The 18884-nt window shown below is 38.2% G+C and overlaps 11 protein-coding genes across 11 annotated transcripts; 7 read left to right on the forward strand and 4 right to left on the reverse strand.

Annotated features, from left to right (window-relative positions):
- The first annotated feature begins 65 nt into the window (after window positions 1-65).
- SPOG_02853 (phosducin family protein) lies at window positions 66-1190 on the forward strand. The gene is made up of 3 exons (XM_013165514.1): window positions 66-178; window positions 224-550; window positions 618-1190. Exons 1-3 carry the CDS (start codon window positions 153-155, stop codon window positions 970-972), a joined length of 708 nt encoding a protein of 235 aa, XP_013020968.1. The 5' UTR covers window positions 66-152; the 3' UTR covers window positions 973-1190.
- Window positions 1191-1207: 17 nt separating this feature from the next.
- On the forward strand, window positions 1208-2588 carry SPOG_02852 (Bin3 family protein). The gene is made up of 2 exons (XM_013165513.1): window positions 1208-2017; window positions 2063-2588. Exons 1-2 carry the CDS (start codon window positions 1412-1414, stop codon window positions 2240-2242), a joined length of 786 nt encoding a protein of 261 aa, XP_013020967.1. The 5' UTR covers window positions 1208-1411; the 3' UTR covers window positions 2243-2588.
- On the reverse strand, window positions 1461-4910 carry SPOG_02851 (nuclear export factor). The gene is made up of 3 exons (XM_013165512.1): window positions 3026-4910; window positions 2851-2980; window positions 1461-2806 (listed from the first exon to the last, which is right to left on the reverse strand). The coding sequence occupies exons 1-3, from the start codon at window positions 3665-3667 to the stop codon at window positions 2397-2399; spliced, it is 1182 nt and encodes a 393-aa protein (XP_013020966.1). The 5' UTR covers window positions 3668-4910; the 3' UTR covers window positions 1461-2396.
- On the forward strand, window positions 3468-6959 carry SPOG_02850 (origin recognition complex subunit Orc6). Its single transcript, XM_013165511.1, has 2 exons — window positions 3468-4288; window positions 4335-6959. The coding sequence occupies exons 1-2, from the start codon at window positions 4110-4112 to the stop codon at window positions 4915-4917; spliced, it is 762 nt and encodes a 253-aa protein (XP_013020965.1). The 5' UTR covers window positions 3468-4109; the 3' UTR covers window positions 4918-6959.
- Window positions 5000-6695, reverse strand: SPOG_02849 (DUF866 domain-containing protein). Its single transcript, XM_013165510.1, has 3 exons — window positions 5550-6695; window positions 5425-5440; window positions 5000-5321 (listed from the first exon to the last, which is right to left on the reverse strand). Exons 1-3 carry the CDS (start codon window positions 5763-5765, stop codon window positions 5080-5082), a joined length of 474 nt encoding a protein of 157 aa, XP_013020964.1. The 5' UTR covers window positions 5766-6695; the 3' UTR covers window positions 5000-5079.
- On the forward strand, window positions 6951-10383 carry SPOG_02848 (arrestin Aly1). The gene has a single exon (XM_013165509.1). The coding sequence runs from the start codon at window positions 7938-7940 to the stop codon at window positions 9942-9944; it is 2007 nt and encodes a 668-aa protein (XP_013020963.1). The 5' UTR covers window positions 6951-7937; the 3' UTR covers window positions 9945-10383.
- Window positions 10384-10553: 170 nt separating this feature from the next.
- Window positions 10554-12340, forward strand: SPOG_02847 (glucan 1,3-beta-glucosidase Exg3). The gene is made up of 2 exons (XM_013165508.1): window positions 10554-11287; window positions 11353-12340. Exons 1-2 carry the CDS (start codon window positions 10600-10602, stop codon window positions 12048-12050), a joined length of 1386 nt encoding a protein of 461 aa, XP_013020962.1. The 5' UTR covers window positions 10554-10599; the 3' UTR covers window positions 12051-12340.
- Window positions 12323-14578, forward strand: SPOG_02846 (MBF transcription factor complex subunit Rep1). The gene has a single exon (XM_013165507.1). The coding sequence runs from the start codon at window positions 13088-13090 to the stop codon at window positions 14426-14428; it is 1341 nt and encodes a 446-aa protein (XP_013020961.1). The 5' UTR covers window positions 12323-13087; the 3' UTR covers window positions 14429-14578.
- A 181-nt stretch (window positions 14579-14759) lies between these two features.
- On the reverse strand, window positions 14760-15236 carry SPOG_02845 (inner membrane peptidase complex catalytic subunit; the record flags this gene model as incomplete). Its single annotated transcript, XM_013165506.1, has 1 exon — window positions 14760-15236. The coding sequence occupies one exon, from the start codon at window positions 15234-15236 to the stop codon at window positions 14760-14762; it is 477 nt and encodes a 158-aa protein (XP_013020960.1).
- A 347-nt stretch (window positions 15237-15583) lies between these two features.
- Window positions 15584-16333, reverse strand: SPOG_02844 (ribosomal protein subunit Yml6; the record flags this gene model as incomplete). Its single annotated transcript, XM_013165505.1, has 1 exon — window positions 15584-16333. One exon carries the CDS (start codon window positions 16331-16333, stop codon window positions 15584-15586), a length of 750 nt encoding a protein of 249 aa, XP_013020959.1.
- A 935-nt stretch (window positions 16334-17268) lies between these two features.
- SPOG_02843 (3-hydroxyisobutyryl-CoA hydrolase) lies at window positions 17269-18618 on the forward strand (the record flags this gene model as incomplete). The annotated part of the gene is made up of 1 exon (XM_013165504.1): window positions 17269-18618. Exon 1 carries the CDS (start codon window positions 17332-17334, stop codon window positions 18616-18618), a length of 1287 nt encoding a protein of 428 aa, XP_013020958.1. The 5' UTR covers window positions 17269-17331.
- Between the last annotated feature and the right edge of the window lie 266 nt (window positions 18619-18884).

Raw genomic sequence — 18884 nt, forward strand, 5'->3', positions numbered from 1 at the left:
CTAACTTTTAATACATGATAGTATGATAATGAACGGTTTATTATATTAAAGTAAGTTAGGATAGAATATACTCCAACCAAGGGAATATAATACAAGTCAAAAAGGTGAAAGGAAGCAGCAGCAAAGCTCGTTTAGTAGAAACAGCGATATTCATGGATCCTAACGAAGATACCGAGTGGTAAGTCATAAAGATGTTTCTTTGGTTGAAAAATTAATTTGTAAGGAATGATATATTACGTTCCAAAGGGATCTTACCCGAAAAAGAGCCCGATGTAGACGATGTGCTGGACGATGCATTAGTAGATGCCAAGGAGCTTGCACACGAAAATCGGTTAGAAAAGAAAACACTAGACGAACTTGATGAGCTAGAAGATGAAGAGGATGATGAATTTCTTCAGATCTACCGAAATAAGCGTGTTGAGGAATGGAAACAGAAAATGTCAAAAGCGAAGTTTGGCTCGGTTTACCCAATTTCCAAGCCCGAATATACTCAAGAAGTTACAGAAGACAGTAAAAATGTATTCGTGGTTGTCCATATGTTTCAAGATTCGTAAGTTTTCCTTGTCTGCCTCTTGGTAGATTGCTGCTGGAATCCATCTTGCTAACTGAGTAATCAGTATCCCCGCCTGTAAGCTATTAAATGGCATCCTTGAGCGTTTAGCTCCCATGTACCCACAAATCAAGTTTGTGAAAATTTCCGGCAAGCAAGCAGTCGAAAACTATCCCGATATCATGATGCCTACTTTGCTTGTGTATGGACACGGTGACTTGCAGCAGCAATACTTAACATTAGCAACTTTAGGAGGTATGGGAACTACTGTTTTTGATGTTGCAAAGGCTTTGGTTCATGCTGGTGCACTTCGTGAAGAGGATATAGCTCCTCTTCGTGAATCCAGTTCTCTAAACTTTGAATCTGGTCGTCGTCACACCGATGATGCTGATGAAGAGGAGGATTTTGATGATTTTGATTAATTAAAAAAAGAATTACATTTCATATTCCGTCTGAACCTTGTAGACTTGTGATTGCACTCAATAGAAACTGACGCTTACACTACCTTTTGGTTCATGCCAGTGATCTCTTCAAAGATTAATTAACATCTTTTGGATCTCTTTAATTTTTCTATTTCTAGTAATAGGTTAATGCGTAAAAAGAACAGTATATAAAGATAAATACAATCAATGATTCCAACCTTTCTTTACTTGGGCTACCCATACTACCTGGTATAAGGATATCCCCATACGTAGGTGCGTCGAAATATGCAGCGAATCTTTTAGAAGGCACATCCAAACAGAACTTAGAAAAAAGATTTAGTATTTTGAATTTGTTGGGTAGAACAATTATCCATATATATATATATATATATATATACATCAAAATTACCCTTAAAATTCACATTCAAATATCCTTTTCATGTTTACGGAACGATATGGAAATTATCAAAACTATTACTCTATGAGAGGCAATGGATGTCTACTAGATTCTCGTATTGAAGCTTTACCAAAAGATCTATTTAAAAACACGTCTGTTTTAGACGTCGGTTGCAACAATGGAACCATAACAACACAGGTTGCATCTTTATTTAGCGTCAAGTATGTTTTAGGGATTGATATAGATCCAACTTTAATTAAGAAAGCAGATAAGCATCTCGAATTTGTTGCTTCTAGGGTCGGCCCTTCTTATGACCATCGTCCGATGGTTTCAAGACAAAACTTTTATCCAATATCCAGCATTAAGAAGTTTTCAAGGATCCAGATAAAGTTCCAGAAACCCCTGAATGAAGAAGGATTTCCTCACAACGTTCACTTTCGTGCTGTGGATATCCTCAGATGGCAACCCAATGAACGCTTTCACACAGTTCTAGCTCTCTCTGTTACAAAATGGATCCATTTAAACGGACTAGATGAAGGCTTACTGTCATTTTTCAAAAAAATGCATGCTGTATTGGAACCAGATGGTGTACTCATTATTGAACCCCAGTCGTGGGATTCGTATCTTAAAGCAGCAAAAAAGTTTCTAGTAAGGAGGTTTTCTTTTTAATTAGGCATAGCTAACCAGTCTTAGTTTTTTGAGAAATCGCTTCATAAAATTCAAATACGGCCGGAAAATTTCCCAGAAATTTTAGAGCAGCACGGATTCGATCTTCAGACTGTTGTGAGTTCTGAAAACGCAAGGCCGAAAAATATAGAACAAAGAGGATTCTCAAAAAGGGATATATTCATATTTAGAAAAAAGAGTGTCTGAGCTAATGTCTATTGCTGATGGTTTTCAGGAGAAAGGTTTTGGAAAATTCCTACCATTCAAATTATTAATAAGGGACCAACTTATATCGCTTTTTTATTTATATTCGATCTTAATAACCAATCAAAAAATGAAATAAAATAAAATAAGGAAGTACTTAGATTTGACCTTTAATATCAACAACCGTATATTTTTTCCTGACGGCATCGAATTTATCGATGCTTTCTTTCGTTAATACACGTTCTGAATCATTGGGGTCAAATACAGATTGACAATCAATAAGAAATTTTTTGCATTCATCCATATCTTCAAACGCCAGAGTATTGGCTATAAAATCAACGGGAACGGACGGTCGGTATGCCCTTGAAATCGTGTACATGGCATTGACTCGTTCTCTTATGACAAAAAGATCCATCAAATACCCACCCATATTAGGAGCAGTTAAATATAACTGGAAGAATTTGTAGTAATCGGCAGTAGCACTTGCTGATCGAACCTCTAGAGCATGCTGAACAGCTGAATCCTCTTTTTCTTGATCAGTCATGTTTGCCAAAAGACTATTCATTTCTGTAATTTTGTTAGAAAACACGAAAGTAAAACTAAGCACTTACCTGACCGGTTTTTTGTGTAAAGCATGTAAAGAATTCTATATGCCAAGAATTCTTTGACCTTTCCAGGAATTCCAAATCCATATAAATGAAATAATTGAGTTTGGCATTGATTGTATTCACCTACGTCTCCCTAAATAACTGTTAGTAAATACAAATTAATGAGGATGTGATGTACCTTTTCTAAAGCTATTCGAGCGTGAATCTCGTAAACCAGCACAGAGAAATCATTCTGTATTCTCTGAACAGTAAGATCCTGTCTCAAACTTTTGAATTGATCACAAATATAGGCGTAATTCTTCTCCTCTTTCCACTTCCTTTTCAATAACTCCAGTGTTTGTTTCAGAATCGGAAGTGGTCGAACGGTATTAGGATCAGGTGAAGAAGTTAGACGAAGATAACTTTTTTCTAAAGCAGTGGATCTCCCAATGATTGCTCCATTATCAGTGAAATATTTAGATTCCTCTGATACAGAAGGAGTAGATGAGCGTTCATCGGCAAGAAACCTACGTTTCCTCTTTTCTTTTTTTGCTTGTTCTTTTTGATCATTCAAGACTATACTATCACTTGATTGGTCTAGCTTGCGTTTCTTCTCTTCCTGCATCTGATCCTGAATTGCAGTTAATCTTCGCAAAGCGTCGAAATTCATCGTAGACCAATCGATATTCCATATATTCCCATTTTCATATTGTCGAGAAATCAGAATTTTTACTTCGTCTTGCAAACCACTTTGGTTGTTTTCTTCAGCATCTTGAATACATTTACCTATAAATTCCTTCAAGGAGTCAGGCCACGGATTGCTTTCCGTATCCTTTTGCATACTGATTATATTCACTCATATAGTAAATATCCCCTTCTTCGATGGAAATTACAGAAAAACAAACTTGTTGGGGATATAGGTACGTTGTTTTGGTATACACTAGAAGTTGAGAAGAGCAGGTTGAAAAACTTTGTAAGGGAAAGTTTAATTAAATCTCAATTAGGTGGCATCTATATGAAAAAAGAAAATAACAGAACAATGAAGAGAATGGATTTCATTCCTCTGTCCATTTGGCATGAGTAATTTTGTTTAGTACAGTATTGCTACGCGAATTCTGGTAAACCAAGTGAAACCAACAAGAAAAAGGTAGATACAAGCTAACTGTTACCAGCTGAAGGAAATTAAACGAAGAAATAAAAATAAAAAGGTGAAGAATTGACAAGAGTATTGAGCTCTTCTAGTGGTCCGTAAATTTTCCTTTAAAAGACAAAAGGTACCTTTGATGGAAAGACAACAGGTGATCGATTGCTTTCGAAAATTACTTCCTGAAGAGACGGAATACAATGACAGGCTTATAAGCTTAGCAGAGTCGTTTTTAGCCTGGTCGAGATCTAAAGTTGTTTTGAAAGCAACAGAAGAGCCTTGTAGACCGTATATGGCAGCACATTTAGCATGCGAGATGTACGTTTGTTGAATCAAGAAATATAAGGTACTAATATTGAGAAAGTCTGAAAGGAAGACTAAATATAGAAATCCATGTTAACGCGACGCCAATTCCTAAGAAGAAATACGAAAAGCAGTTCACATATTTTCAAGAGGTTCTTCGTCCTTTGACAAAAGATCTATATGCGCAGCATGATATTCTGAATGATGTTCCCTTTCTATGTACAAGAATGGGCAGTCTTTCAGCTATCCCTTATGTAAAGGAATTGGTGAAAACAACGGTAGTGGAAAACATGAGGATTGAACATATGAAGGGTATTTTGATAGCTGCTTATTTGATTGTTTCTGCTAGAATGAGTGGAAAAGATGAATTGCGTGTCAACCACGCTGAAAGGAAAGCGGCTCAAGTGATTCTTCAGGATACAAACTCAATATCGCAAATTCAGTATTGGATGCAAATTTTGTCTGAGTCGCTTGTTTTTCATCAAATGCCCATGAATGCAATGGAAGGCTACGAAGTCCAAAAACAGCGGACGAAGCCATGGAGTGGAATTGCCAGTATGGTTCAGATTAACTATGAAAAGAGACTGAAAAGCTATCCATCGTGGAAAGCCAGTATTTACGAGCAACTAGAGCAACTGAGCTAATGAAGAAAAAAAGAAAACTATGGATATGAAGCAAAAGATAAGGTGCTATAATGACTGTCCAACACAGGGAGCTAAAAGGAACAGAAAATATAATGTTTACAAATGGTATTTATTACTTCTATGTTCATTGATTCATTCATGCAGTAACAAAGATGCTCAACGTTAAGCTTTCGAGATGGTCCATTGCATATCAGAAATGGAAACCTCGGCTCCAGCTTTTTCATCGTAATCATACCAGTCGTCTTCTAATTCTACCTCGGCAAATATCGTACCACTCTCTTCTCCTTTGACGACCCATTCGCCTTCGGGAACGAATTTGACGAGTTCGCAGCCTCGGCATTCTAACTCTAAAACACGTTGTTGACTTTGAGAATTTGTATAAGGAAGAAATCGGCTGGCAATGGCTACAAAATAATTAGCATATGTTGTCAAGAAGAGGCATGAGGCATCACTCAAGTCGCAAAATTCGAACTCAAGTTATCCTCAATGTCTCCAACTATTCCTTACATATCGTACTCGTTCTCTGCAATGGGTTAGCATTTGTAAGGGAGAAAAAAATAAAGAAAGAATGGAATGAAAGAGATTTGACTCACAACGCACCAATAAATACGTCAGTTGGAGAAAGATCATACCTTGCAGTTTTTACAAGTCCAAATCAAGTTGGCTTCTCCCTTGCTTCCGGGAATGTCGTGGATTTCAGATCGACAGATGCCGATAGGGTTCTCGTGGACTTCATGGCAAGAACCACATTCAACTTCAAACATGTAATAGAAGGCCTGTTCGTCCTTTGGGCTAAGGCTAGACACGCCGGCGAGTTCAGCCTGAAAATTCAAAGCAAATTTGACCATCTTATAAAAAGTTTAAAGAAAAAGTTTTCTCTGACGTCCAGTATGGTCTTCAGGTTTGAAATCTGTTTTTGTTAACCGAACTGAAAATTTGTTTTATTCTTATGTATCCTTATGACCAGCAGATCTACAGGTAACGATCAGGAGTGACAAAGAAAGTTCGGCAAGTAAAATGAAAAGAGGTCGTTTTAAAAATGATGACTTTATTGGTTTTGCTTTGCGATCCTTTATTTTGCATGTCTTATAGGGACTGGGTTGTCGCTGAAATATCTATTCGGAGGATTTTTTTCAGCATTCTTGTGCGGTTGATTTGGCAACTTTTAGCAAAGCTGTTAGTTACCACCAAAGGGAAGAAGAAATAGAAGAAGAAAAAACGAAAATCAAGAAAAGGAATTCATAAAATATTGAGCGCATAGATTTTTTGAAGAAACCTTTTGGCTTATCCTTCTGAGGATGAACTCGGTAGCTAATACTTTAAGTGATACAGTGACGAATATTTTGACAATGATGAGATCAAGGGGAAAATTCTCGCTGGACGATTTATTGCATTGCATGAATTAATGGAGAGAAATCCTCATTGGACGAACAGAAAAGCAGGTATGCATTGTTGAAAAATGGCTGAGGGATGGGGTTTGGAAAGGTGAGGCTGTATCGTAAGGTATGTTCCCAAGGAAAAAGGTTTTTCATCAAAAAAACGCTACTTGTCATGAAAAAAAGAGCCGTTTCATAATATTACTTTGCATTCCAAAAATCTATTCAATAATTAGGCATCACATTTCACGTTAAGGATTATTTGTTTTGGCTGCAAGTCAGTTGTATTTGCTTCCGGTTCATTCAATGCGATTTACCATCAACCTAACGTTACTTGAGAAGAATAAAAGCTGAAATTATCATTCTTTTTGTCGACTGAAACAACATGACACTAAGTACTGCACTATCCGAATTTTTTTTTTTTTTTTTCAATCACAGATGCACAAAAAATCGTCGACTACCCTTGCCTGTCTTGAATTGGGCCTTGCATCCACTCCCATCTTGTTCTTTTTGGTTGACTTAGTACTATCCGATAAATCAATTTCCTCTAGACTCTTACTTTCATCAGATTTTCGTATGTTTCTATACAATTATATTATTCAGCGAAAAGCATAATTATAATAATAAAGCTGTTTGATTTGCCTCTTTTCCTATCGGCTTACACCTTAGCGTATTTCCTTACTAAAAGGTACGATGTTACTTGGGCTACTACTTGGCATCTACCATTGATTTTTCTCTTACATAAATCCACACATTTCCAACGAACGGATACGAGAGAATAGCTCTTTTAATTTGTTTTAAATAGTATTGTTGATACTGTGTAATTTCCTTGAATTCTTTTTCTCTCGGTCACGTTGGAAATTGGACACACTTTGCTAGTTTGCTATACCTCGTGTATTTAACCATTTGTGCGCGTGCTTTTCGAATAATCGACGGCACTGTTGCTTGATTTTCTTTTTATCTTTGAATAGATAAAACTGGTTTCTTCTCGCACGCGCTCGTCCTTTGGGTTTAAAGTCATTTAAAGTCATCACAAATTGTCGCTTCTATACAAATTTTTGAGGCTAAATTTATATTCTGCCTCTCCTTTGTGTAGTGTGTGATTCCTAAAAGGGTCGGTTGTTGGTTCTTATTACTAAATTTCATTCATCCAGATTCCTTTGTTTTGGATTCCACCTGAAACCTGTTTCGATAGCAGCTGTTTTCTTTACCATTAGGTTGTTTTTTCTTTGAAAAGGCTTCTCTTTGTTTATTTATAAGTCGGGATCCTGTCTTGGTCTAAAATCTGCATACGGATTCAGTGTCTTTTTTCTTCCCTTCTGGACTTAGATAGACGTACTTTTCTTCGGTACTGCGAAAGATTCGGAGAAGTAAATTGCTGGCTGTTCACCGGCTCGGCTTTCTCGATTCTAAAAAGATAAGGAACATCGTTATTTAGTTTCCGATTTGTTTGTTTACATTCGGGTTGAGCGTGGCGGTCTATCGGGAATAGAATAATTTGCAATTTTTGCGAATTTTTTTTCTTCTTTCCCTTCTTCACAAACTTTTTCTATTTTTTCCTCTTTTTTTAACGTTTCCAATTTGCATCCACACTCTTCTTCTTCAGGTGATCTACCACCTATCCCTCAACCAGCTGTAGTCCATATGAAGGGTGAACTGAATATTCCGGCGCTAAGTCGGTTTGGAAAATCGATTTCTGCTTCTTTGCATCACCAAAACGACCCTTCGAATGAAGAAAATGATACAAGCTCTCAGAATCGTAGTACATCGAACAGCGGTTTAGGTCGTAGAAACTCTATTTTCAGTGTCAATGCTTCTAATGGTTTTGGCTCTCTTTCCGCCAATCGTTCTAATAAGCAATCTTCTCCACGGCCTCCTCCTCCTCCTCTTGAGAGTCCTTTTACCGACTCCACTGCCGTCGTCCCAAATAACATCTCCTCGGCGGTTTCCACTCCCGTGAATAATAGAATGCCCATAAAGCCTCCCCTGACATGGAGCCCTTCTTCTGCGAATTTGTTTGGAACTTCTCGCATCACTTCTATCATTGGAAATAACGTCTCAGATATCGTTCCTCCCGTGATCAAAAAAGCTCTTGCTTCTTCACATGGTGGCGGTATGTCGCTTTCCATTGTCTTACTAGAACCCGTTTTGTACCTTTCTGGATACGATATAAATGAGTGTCAAAACGAAAACCCTGTTATTTTGCGTGGTGCCTTGGTATTACGCGTTGCTAAACCAGCAAATATCCGTGGCATTTCCCTGTCATTTACGGGTCGCTCCAGAACAGAATGGCCTGAGGGGATACCTGTCAAAGGTCATGAAACCTATGAAGATAAAATTATCATATGCCATCATTGGAACTTTTACAATCCAAATATAAAAGATGCCGATGCTCCTCAACATGGAGCCGACGTTGCCCGTCTTGTTGGTGAGCATGTTTCCCTTCCATCTTCTTCCGCTGCTGGTCTCCGTGGTTATAGCGTTTTTGCTCCAGGTGAGTATACTTACAATTTCGATTTAGCTATTCCAAACTGTTTTCCAGAATCGGTAGAGGCAAAATTGGGTTGGGTTCGCTATTTTTTGGAAGCAACAGTCGAAAGATTCGGTACCTTCAAGAGTAACTTGAATGGTAGAACTCCAGTTCAATTAGTCCGTACGCCATCACCAGCTAGTTTATCTTCCACTGAATTAATCAACATTTCGAGGGACTGGGATGAGCGGTTACATTATGAGCTACAAGTTTCCGGTAAATCTTTTCGCCTTGGCGAAACTCTACCTATCACTTTTAAGTTTTTGTTGCTCGATAAAGTTCGACTGTACAAATTGTCCTTGTCCGTTGTAGAAACTGCTGAGTACTGGTGTCGAAGCAGGAAGTTTCATCGCGTTGATCCAAAACGTCGCGTGCTTTTGATAGAGCGTTCTGTCAAACATCATAATACGGATAATTTATTTTCTATCCCAGATGAAGGGGATGGCATTTCGAGTGCCATTTTTAATTTCAACGTTAAGCTTCCCACTTGTATTGTAAAAGAGCGAGACAGATTGACGTTTGATACCACTTATAAGTATATAAAGATTCGGCATAGGCTTAAAGCTCTTTTGGTTTTGTCGGTTGAAAATGAGGGTAATCCAGAAAAGAGGAAATATTTTGAAATCAACATAGAAACCCCTATTCGCATTTTGTCTTGTCGGTGTGTGAAAGATTCCACTCTGTTGCCTCCTTATGAATTGACCCATCGTGATAGTCAAGTATTGCTACCATGTCCTTGTCGTTTAGATGCTACTCAGGTTGAACCTGCTGAAGTAACTCCCTTTACGACGCAGAGCGTTTTGGCCAGTTCTTCTGCGGCTACGGCTAGTTCTCGTAAGCCTACTCGACCAGAATTATTCCGAATTCCATCTACCAATCCACCTCCATTTGAAGGCGACATTTGTCCTCCACCTTGCGAAACTCCTCCACCTAATTACGACGAGCTATTTGATGCCCTCAATTCTATAAATATCCAAGGTTGTGAAACAGATCTTGCTAATGATGACACAATACTGAATAGCCGTTCTAGAAGAGGTCAAGTCGTGGGCAGTAATAGTACTAGGACACCTCGCAGACATTTATCTCGTACTGCTAGCCGCAGTTTTGATTTACAACGGTAAATACGGCTATGGAGTGATGAACAGCAAAATGTAATACTTATGATATTAAAGTTTGGGTTCCCTTTTTGGTTGACTATGAATAATGAATTGTGACAAGTTTGGATATACCAGCTGGGCTGGGTTTATGCTACCAAATTGGATAATGCTTAGTCGGGTACATTCTCATCCATCTGCGTTTTACGACCGTATATTGAGCTAGTGTTTTTCTTATTTCCCTAGAACATATAATCGGTTTACAAGAAAAAGTAAACAAAAACAAAAAAGACCGCAGGAATGTGGCGCTTCAAAAAGCACTCTTGTGAAATACTATTTTGTTTTGTTCATGATAAAACTCTTTTGTAAATCATGAGTGCTGCGGATATATATGTAGTTGTTTTTTTTTCAGAAAGGTTGAAAATAATCGACTTTAATTTTTGTGATAATCATTAGGCAGCATTGGATAATGAATAATATCTTGCATTTATGATTACAATGATATGATTGTAATGTATATGATATTGCTGAGAAAGGTGAATTTGTTTGTCTATCTGTTTACAGAAGGGTAGTAAACAAACGAACGAAAGGGATGACGTATTAATATATTTACAAACACGGCCTTGAACTCCATTGCCAACTGCTTAACAGACATTCTTTTTAGAAAGAGAGAAAAAGAATCATGAGTTTGTCTACCCAGGATGTTTATATCTACCGAAAGCAGTTTGGTGTAAATTTGGGTGCTTGGTTTTGTCAAGAACGATGGATTAACGATTCGCTCTTTGAAGGGCCTGGAGACAGTGAGTTTGACGCTGTTCAAAGCGTTGTTCAGAAACACGGAATAGACGGAGCACGCGGTCTTTTTGAAAATCATTGGAGAACGTGGATTAGCACGAACGATTTTTCCAATCTTCAGCAGCTAGGAGTCAATACTGTTCGTATACCGATTGGATATTGGACACTAGGACAGAGCCAGTTTTTGCAGGGCACTCCGTTTCAGCAATATGCAGGAGTTTATCAAAACTCTTTAAATATTTTGTGCGAAAAAATTCGAGACGCTAGTACCAAGTCCATCGGCGTGTTGGTTGACTTTCATGGCGTCTATGGACAAGCGAATGGAGGTTCTCACTCTGGAACTTCCTCTGGTAAAGTAGAGTTTTTTAGTAATTCTCAAAACCAACAAAGGATGGTATCTGCTCTCCAATATGCTGTCTCCGTCTTAAGAAACTTGGAAAATCTCGTCGGCATCGAGGTAATTAACGAACCAGAATGGGGACAATATAATGTACTTAATTCCTATTACCAAAATGCCCGGAAAGTCATCCCATCTTACTTGCCTACCTACATTGGTGATGGATGGGATAAAGATCGTAAGTAGACACAATAAGCATATGTGATGCACAAAAAGCTCAAGCAATTACTAACATTCAAATAGATTGGGTGAACTGGGTGAATGAGCATGAAAACGACGGTTTTTATGTTGTTGATCACCACAGCTATTTCTGCTTCGGTGGTGATTTAATGAACCAGTCCCCTAAGACGATCACCAGTAAGCTAAACTCCGGAGAAGAATATGGAAAAACAAAGCTTTCCAACCTTATTGTAGGTGAGTGGAGTTGCGTACTTACAGAGGAGTCATGGCAACAAACCAAGCTGCATCAATACAGACGCAAACAGTTCGGAAAAGCGCAAGTGAGTCAATACTTAAATAATACTGGAGGATGCGATTTTTGGACATACAAATTCCTGCACGGAAAAGGTGGAGACTGGGATTTCCGGGTTGAGAATGAAGATAAAATTGTGCAATATCCCAAACATCTTCCCAAAGCTAGTGGTTCAATGCCATGTAAGCTCTCTAAAAGACGTAAACAAAATTATTCTGGGCACTGTTATTATTGGGACCATCTGCACCCAGATGGTCAGTATCAGCATGAGCTTTACCTCCAAGGTTGGAATCAAGCGTGGAGTGACCATGTAAATTTTCTTAAACATGGCGCTCTCATCGGATTTCCTCGTGGATGGACAATAAAGCGTATGTCTGAGATTCAATCTCAATCTGCATGGGAGTATCGAGACGGCATGAATGCGTGCTGGACGAGTATGGACCAACTTGGCTATCTAAAGTGTGCTTAAGATTTTTTTCCTTTTTTTTCAGAATTGAAATATTCAATATAGGACATGCTGCCACGTCTCAAGCGTCAACCCTTATACTTTCGGGGCCAAAGTCTGCTTGAGTCAAACCTATACTTTTGACATACATGCATTTTTCTCAATCCATATGCATTGTTTTACCCTAGGCAAATGTGGAAAGTACGAAAGGACTTATAATTACAATATAATCTTACACTCATGCATATACCAATTAATGAAATTCACCATATAAATATAGTTTACCTTGTTCAACCGTTTGTTTAAATACCACGTTAATTTTGATATTATGTATAAAAAGTTCATATAAGCTTTTTCTTTGTTGTCGTTTTCACATTCTCTTTAGCTCATCCGCATTAAGTGACATATGCATTTCTTTGTAAAAACAAAGAAATTTCCATCCTTTCATACTTTTGCTTCGTAGCATATTACTTGTATACTTTTACCAAATACAACCAAGAGTCCACGCAGCTTCGACTTGCTTTGCTCCTACAAAGTCCTGAATAAGCAACCTCATTTGCCTACCACAACAATATCCATAACAAAAAAAAGGAAACCTGGAAGTTACTCATCGAGGAAGAATTCTCTGATTTTTAAAAATAATTGGATTTGTTTTAACAATTGAAACTCAAAAAGGGAGAGAATCGGTCATTTTAGGCGAATTGACAACTTTGAAGTCTTTGGGCATTCTTTTCAAAGAAAAGTGAAAGATAAACGAGGCTCTTACTCCTCTATCAATTGAAACTTTAATTATTATTAAAAGTCGTTCGTTAAAACCGTTGCGTTTCACTGAACTAAAACAAAGAGCTAAAGTTGACACTGATTCTTCTGAACCCAAATTCGAGGGCTGACTGTAAATTCTTTTCTACATTTGAAAAAAAAACACCTCAAATTTGATACTTAAAGGATTGCTCCTGCTAATTTCCACTAACAGAGCCCTGCTGAATTTGTACATAAAAATAAAACATTAAAGTGCGCTAATCAAAATCCAGTAACTGGTCTCTCTGTTGTGTATTTATGCTATGTCTGTACGTTATGGCTTTGAAAATCTGGATCGCATGAAACGTTTAACTCATGCATTGAGAGATGATGAATTGCGACGGAAAGAGAATTTTGGGAAGAACAAGGTCTTACCTGAACATTCAAATTCATTTAAACTTTCTAATGAAACATGCCTTGATACAGCGTCGTCTCCAAACGCAAAACAATTGTCTACTTCTGCAAAAGTACTAAGTAAAATAGCCAAAAGTCCTTTCCGCTCTGATACTCTAAAAGAAGAACCTCGTTCGGTTGATCCGCATGTACTTGTTCGTGCTCCCTATCGTCCTAAAGAAGTTCGTTCTTGGCGTTCAAAGTACTCACGGCATAGTCGTGCTTCGCGTCCTGCAAAGACGTCCTCAAAAAGAAGTAACTATGAAGCTACTTCTATGAAAAGAACAAAGTCCCTTCCTAGTATGCCTCGTCCTTCTTATTTACCGCCTCCGAAGGCTTCAGTTGTCTGTGTTTCGCTGGTTGTACAACCAGATGGTGCTGCATCTTTGGTTTCAGAGGACATGAATGATATGTCCAGGAACCAAGCAAACGAAAGCTGTCTCAATTCGATCAGCTCGGTTGAAAGCGACTTTTTATCAACAAATCTTACTAGTAACTCTGATTTTATTTCAAGTGATCTGGCGGAACCTTACAGTTTCATAGACGATCTAGGAATTGGGATGCAGCGTTCTGTGACTTGGTCACCTGGTTTCAAACCTTTTCAGAATGATACTCCTTCAAAATATTTGGCTTGTCAGTCAGAATTCCCTCTAGAGTGTGAGGTACGTGATCCATTTTACCCGAAAAATCCTATCCAGGTAGATTCTATATCATCGGGGAAACAATTTTTTGGTAATTTTCCATATCCGGATACATTTGAGGATCCCTATAGCTCGGAAATGTGTGATCCTGGATCATCTCTAATGGGTTCCCATTCAGAGCCTGCTTCTGAGTCCGTGACGATGGGTGGGGAACCTATGAGGCTTTGCTTTAGCGATAGCACACTTTGCGATGCTCGTGTTGCGGCAAAACAAGCATTGATACATCGTAAGCAGGGCGAAAGGAAGGAAGTATTGAAAGATCCACCCTTAACACCTCCTTCCAAAAACATGCCCAAAAATGATAATGTTGTTTTATTTCACAGTAGTCCCCTTTTCGATCGTTTAGGAACCTCTCTATACCACAATACTAAACCCTCCAAGGCCGAAGAACCGTGGTTTTCAAATTTTGAAGTTTGTTCTGAACCGCCTCAGCCATCACTTTATTCTAGTGGCTTTGGTCCTGAGGGAACAGATGAATTACTAGACTCAAGTTTTTGTAATGATTGGTAAAATGTTTTTTCGTTACATGGAATACACATGATTCAGGGAACGTTCCGGGTTGAATTGCTTATTTGCAGTCCATATGTTTAGTTTGTACGCATTTGTTTTATTTATTATTTTATCTTATGATTAGCAATGATATTTCACATTCTTAATGTCCTTGTGAGGTGCTATAGATAACATGCATGTACATCGCAACAAGCATGAAATTTTGGAAAAGTACAAATTCAATAAGAAGGAAGGAAGAAGCAAGAGCATAATGATAAAGGCATTATTATTAAGTGATTACATGAAAACAAAAAGGAACACAAAAGAGAGGGTATGGCAGATATTATGGGGTTCATGAAGGTGAGTAATCTTCCAGAGAATTCGACAGCCAACCTGGATTTGGCCATACACGGGCTATGACTTTAGCTTTGATTAAACCCATGGGAACAGGACCATAGGTACGGCTGTCTAAGGAATGCATGATATTATCACCAGCTAGCCAAACATGACCTTTAGGGACTTTGATTTTAGTGTCAGGCACCACAGGGTCAGTATACACCACATCTCCAGGCATACCGATAATTCGTTTGCAAACATACTGCCTCGGGCCGGTAGGTTTTGCGGCAACCACCATATCTCCAACGGTGGAGCATCTCCCAAAGCGACCATGATATTTGTCGAGTAGGACAAATTCACCGCCAGAATTTAAAGTGGGCATCATACTGGGACCAGATGTCATTTGGATTTGAAAGAAATGCTCATGAATTTGGTGTACAGCAGCAGCAACTTGGAGGACGGATACAGGAACTCGTAGAAACGTTCCCATCATATTGGAAAGAACAAGACCAGTAGGTAATCAAGGGGAAATAAAGGATTGAAGTGAACTTCTTTAAGAGAAAGAAAAGAAAAATAAGTAATGTTTTTTTATAGGCCGCGCACAAAAGATAAGGGGATAGGCAAATCAAAACATGATTTATGTGAATTCTAGATTTTCACGTCCAATCAATTAAATGTGAACAGAGAAAGAAAGAAAACAAAATAGAAGTTTACCTTCTCCTAATGCCAAAAGAAAACCAAAACTAGAGCACAGTATAATCAGTTCAGGACCTAGATCGTTATACTGGTTAAATTTCAAGGATATACAAAGAAATGGAGGTAAGTCTTACTCTACTTACTTCACTGACTTCCGTTTGCAACGGTGGAAGCGGAAGGGTAGGTAGGAGCAGTAGAAGTGGTTGAAGACGCAAATAGTGAGGGTCTGCGAGAATGTTTTTCTAATAATACTGACATGGCCTTTGAATCGATAAATAGTTTACCGAATTTAAGAGCATCACGGACTTGAAATTCACTAACTGGGCAAAGGTCCACATCTTTGCTTTGAGTTGGTGCAGCTTTTAGAAAATTGTTTTGGTTAGCGTTTGTAGGATTAAAGTAGTCGTCATGTAACACAAACAAGGACCGACCGTATGGATGGCCGAGCTGGTGTTGCAATATAATCTCTTGCAAGACACGGCTTTTGGCTAGAGGAATGTCGATCATATTCTCTAAAACCATCAATTCGTTTCTTGCGAATCTGTAGCTCAAGGCTACACGCATGGCCATGCTGTAGACTTGTGATTGCAACCTTGTACTAAAATCTCGAGGCTTAGGACCATGAGCAACGGCACCTCCTCTGCGAATAGGGCTTGAAGCATCGCCTACTCGTGCATAACCCGTACCTTTCTGGCGATACATTTTTTTTCCAGAGCAATTAATTTCACTGCGTCGTTTGGTACTAGCGGTTCCTTGTCTATCAGCGTCCGCTTCGTAGACAACGGCACGATGCAGGATGTCGCGTCGTAGCCGTTCTTGCAAAAATTGCTTCGGAACCTGAAGGATACTGGATGGCTCAAGAGAAGGGAATCTGTATCTCGTAAGATGAAGCATAGCGAATGTATTAGTCCCAAAATGCGCTCAAAAGGACTTGGAATGGCAATGGACAAAGAATGTTGTTTTGTCTGGCTGTGGGAAGGAAGTGCTTTTCCCAAATAATGATTATGGTTGTGTGCGTTATATAGCTTTAAAAATAGTACGTTGTGCTCCACAAAACTAATCCTGTTGAAGTAGGGAGGGAAAAAACAAAAATTACTTGTTCTATGATTTGTACTTTTAGCTGCTTTTCTTTTTGAAATGGCCTTTGCTGGTGAGATACATTTGGTACGATGGTATGGGTCTCTCTTACATTCTTTATCGTACTGCATAATATGATATATCATTTTGTAGAAGGTGATATTTGAGAAAAGCGTTTTTCTTTTTTTTTGGTTATTGAAATATAAAAGATGCATTTGTACTTCATTTGCATCCTTTGATTTCATTTTGTTTTGCAAAAGGGACCGACGAATGTACGATTTGGTACAAAGTATTTCTAACTTTCTTGTTTGTTTACAAGGAAAATAGGGTAGAAGAAATGGAAGAAAGTCAAGAGAAAAGGAAATCAAGTTTATGTTTTTCTTTTAATAATTGTAGATGAGAAATTGCAGTTGTTTTTGATAGCTAATGTTGTAGAATGGGTAGGACTATGTAAACAAAGCGACTAACCAGAAACAGGAATGAAAGCGCTACCGTACCATCGATCAAAGAACAGCATTTGTTGAGAAGTAAAGTAGATAAATGCAAAAACAGGATCGGCCCTGGTAACCTACAGGAAAAATACAGATATCTCAGGTTAGGACTACAAGAAGGAAAAGTAGATCAAATTATGTTGTACCAAATGATTTAGGTTGATTTATTATTCTCAAAAATTAGTAAAATAAAATTGATATAGGGTGAAAAGAATCTTTTAATTTGACAAACGTATTGTTCACCTCTATGACAAACATAGTCAACAACACCAAACAACACCCAAAACAAGCCTAGAAATTGGGACTGACATATCCATCACTTCAATGAATGGAAGAAACCTTACGGTAAAGGGTAGTAGTATTTTGCATTTTTGTAAGCGAAATTATCTGCCGTTGGATTCATTAAGCAACCGTTTCAGTATGTCTCGAGCGAGGATTTTAAACCAAAAATTCAAAAGTACATTGGCCTCAAACTCGTCTTCTGGATCTATTCTCATGGAAAAAAAATTAGGAGCCAGAGTTTTGACACTAAACCGACCAGAAAAGCTGAATGCACTCAATCTAGAAATGATTGATTCGCTTCATTCCAAGCTTGTAAAGTTAGAACAATCAGAATTAGCAAAAGTAATTGTACTACAGGGAAAAGGTCGGGCGTTCAGCTCTGGTGGTGATGTGAAAGATGCAGCTGGTCGTATAAAGCAAGGGGAATTATCCAACGTCCGGAAAGCATTTACAGAAGAATACCGGTTATGCCATACAATTGCTACATATAAGAAACCGGTAGTGGCATTTATGAATGGAATCACAATGGGTGGGGGTGCTGGCTTAACCATGCATGCTCCTTTTCGAATTGCTTGTGAAGACACCAAGTTTGCTATGCCTGAAACAACCATAGGCTACTTTACGGACGTGGGTTCTAGCTTTTTCTTTAACCGTATGCCGTCTCATGTAGGAAAGTTTCTTGCTTTAACATCCAACGTCGTCAGTGGAGAAGATTGTGTACCATTGGGAATTGCAACACATTATGTACCAAAGCACATGTTTGAGGAACTCGAGAACAGACTTGCCGATTTGAACACTTCTGATCTTCATATGATTAATGACACTATTTCTGAATTCTGCGGTGAGTGTCCTCAACCTTCCTCTTTGTTGAACGTTGAGAACCTCCGACTTATTGATAGTTGCTTTGGCATGAGAGACCCCGTCAGAATTATCCGTGCACTTGAGGAACAGGTTCAGTCCAATAGTGATGTCCCTGATTTCGCCAAGCAAACACTCGAAACTTTACTCAAAAAGTCGCCTCTCTCTTTGGCAGTAACGAATAGCCTCATTGAGAGAGCCGGAATGTGGACAATTTCTGAAGCTTTAATGTATGACCAAATTGTTTCTTATCACATGCTCAATCAACCTGACTTCATAATTGGCGTGGATGCTCAGCTCATAAGCAAGACTAGAAATCCTAAATGGTCCTATTCCTGGGATCATCAATTTGGAGATTTGGAGCAGGTTTATAAAGTTCCTGAAGAATACAAAAATGGAATTCAGTATCATTCGAAGGATAGATCCCATTCGCGTTTATGGGACTATAACGCCTACCCATATAGAGCATAAGGTATATAACAATGTGTTGGATTAGTCAAGATAACGTCGTCGTCTCCGTTTGAAATGAATAGTCCCAAACAAAAGACTATTTACATGACAGACTAGCTAGCAGTAAAGTGTGCATTTTATGAATATATGTCAGTCAAAAAAAAAAAAAAAAAAAAGAAAAAAGAAAAAAGAAAAAAAAANANAANANAANANACANANANANACANANATACANANANACANACACANANANANATATATATATATATATATATATATATATATAT

The sequence above is a fragment of the Schizosaccharomyces cryophilus genome, assembly GCF_000004155.1.
Source record: "Schizosaccharomyces cryophilus OY26 unplaced genomic scaffold supercont4.1, whole genome shotgun sequence".
NCBI lineage: Eukaryota > Fungi > Ascomycota > Schizosaccharomycetes > Schizosaccharomycetales > Schizosaccharomycetaceae > Schizosaccharomyces > Schizosaccharomyces cryophilus.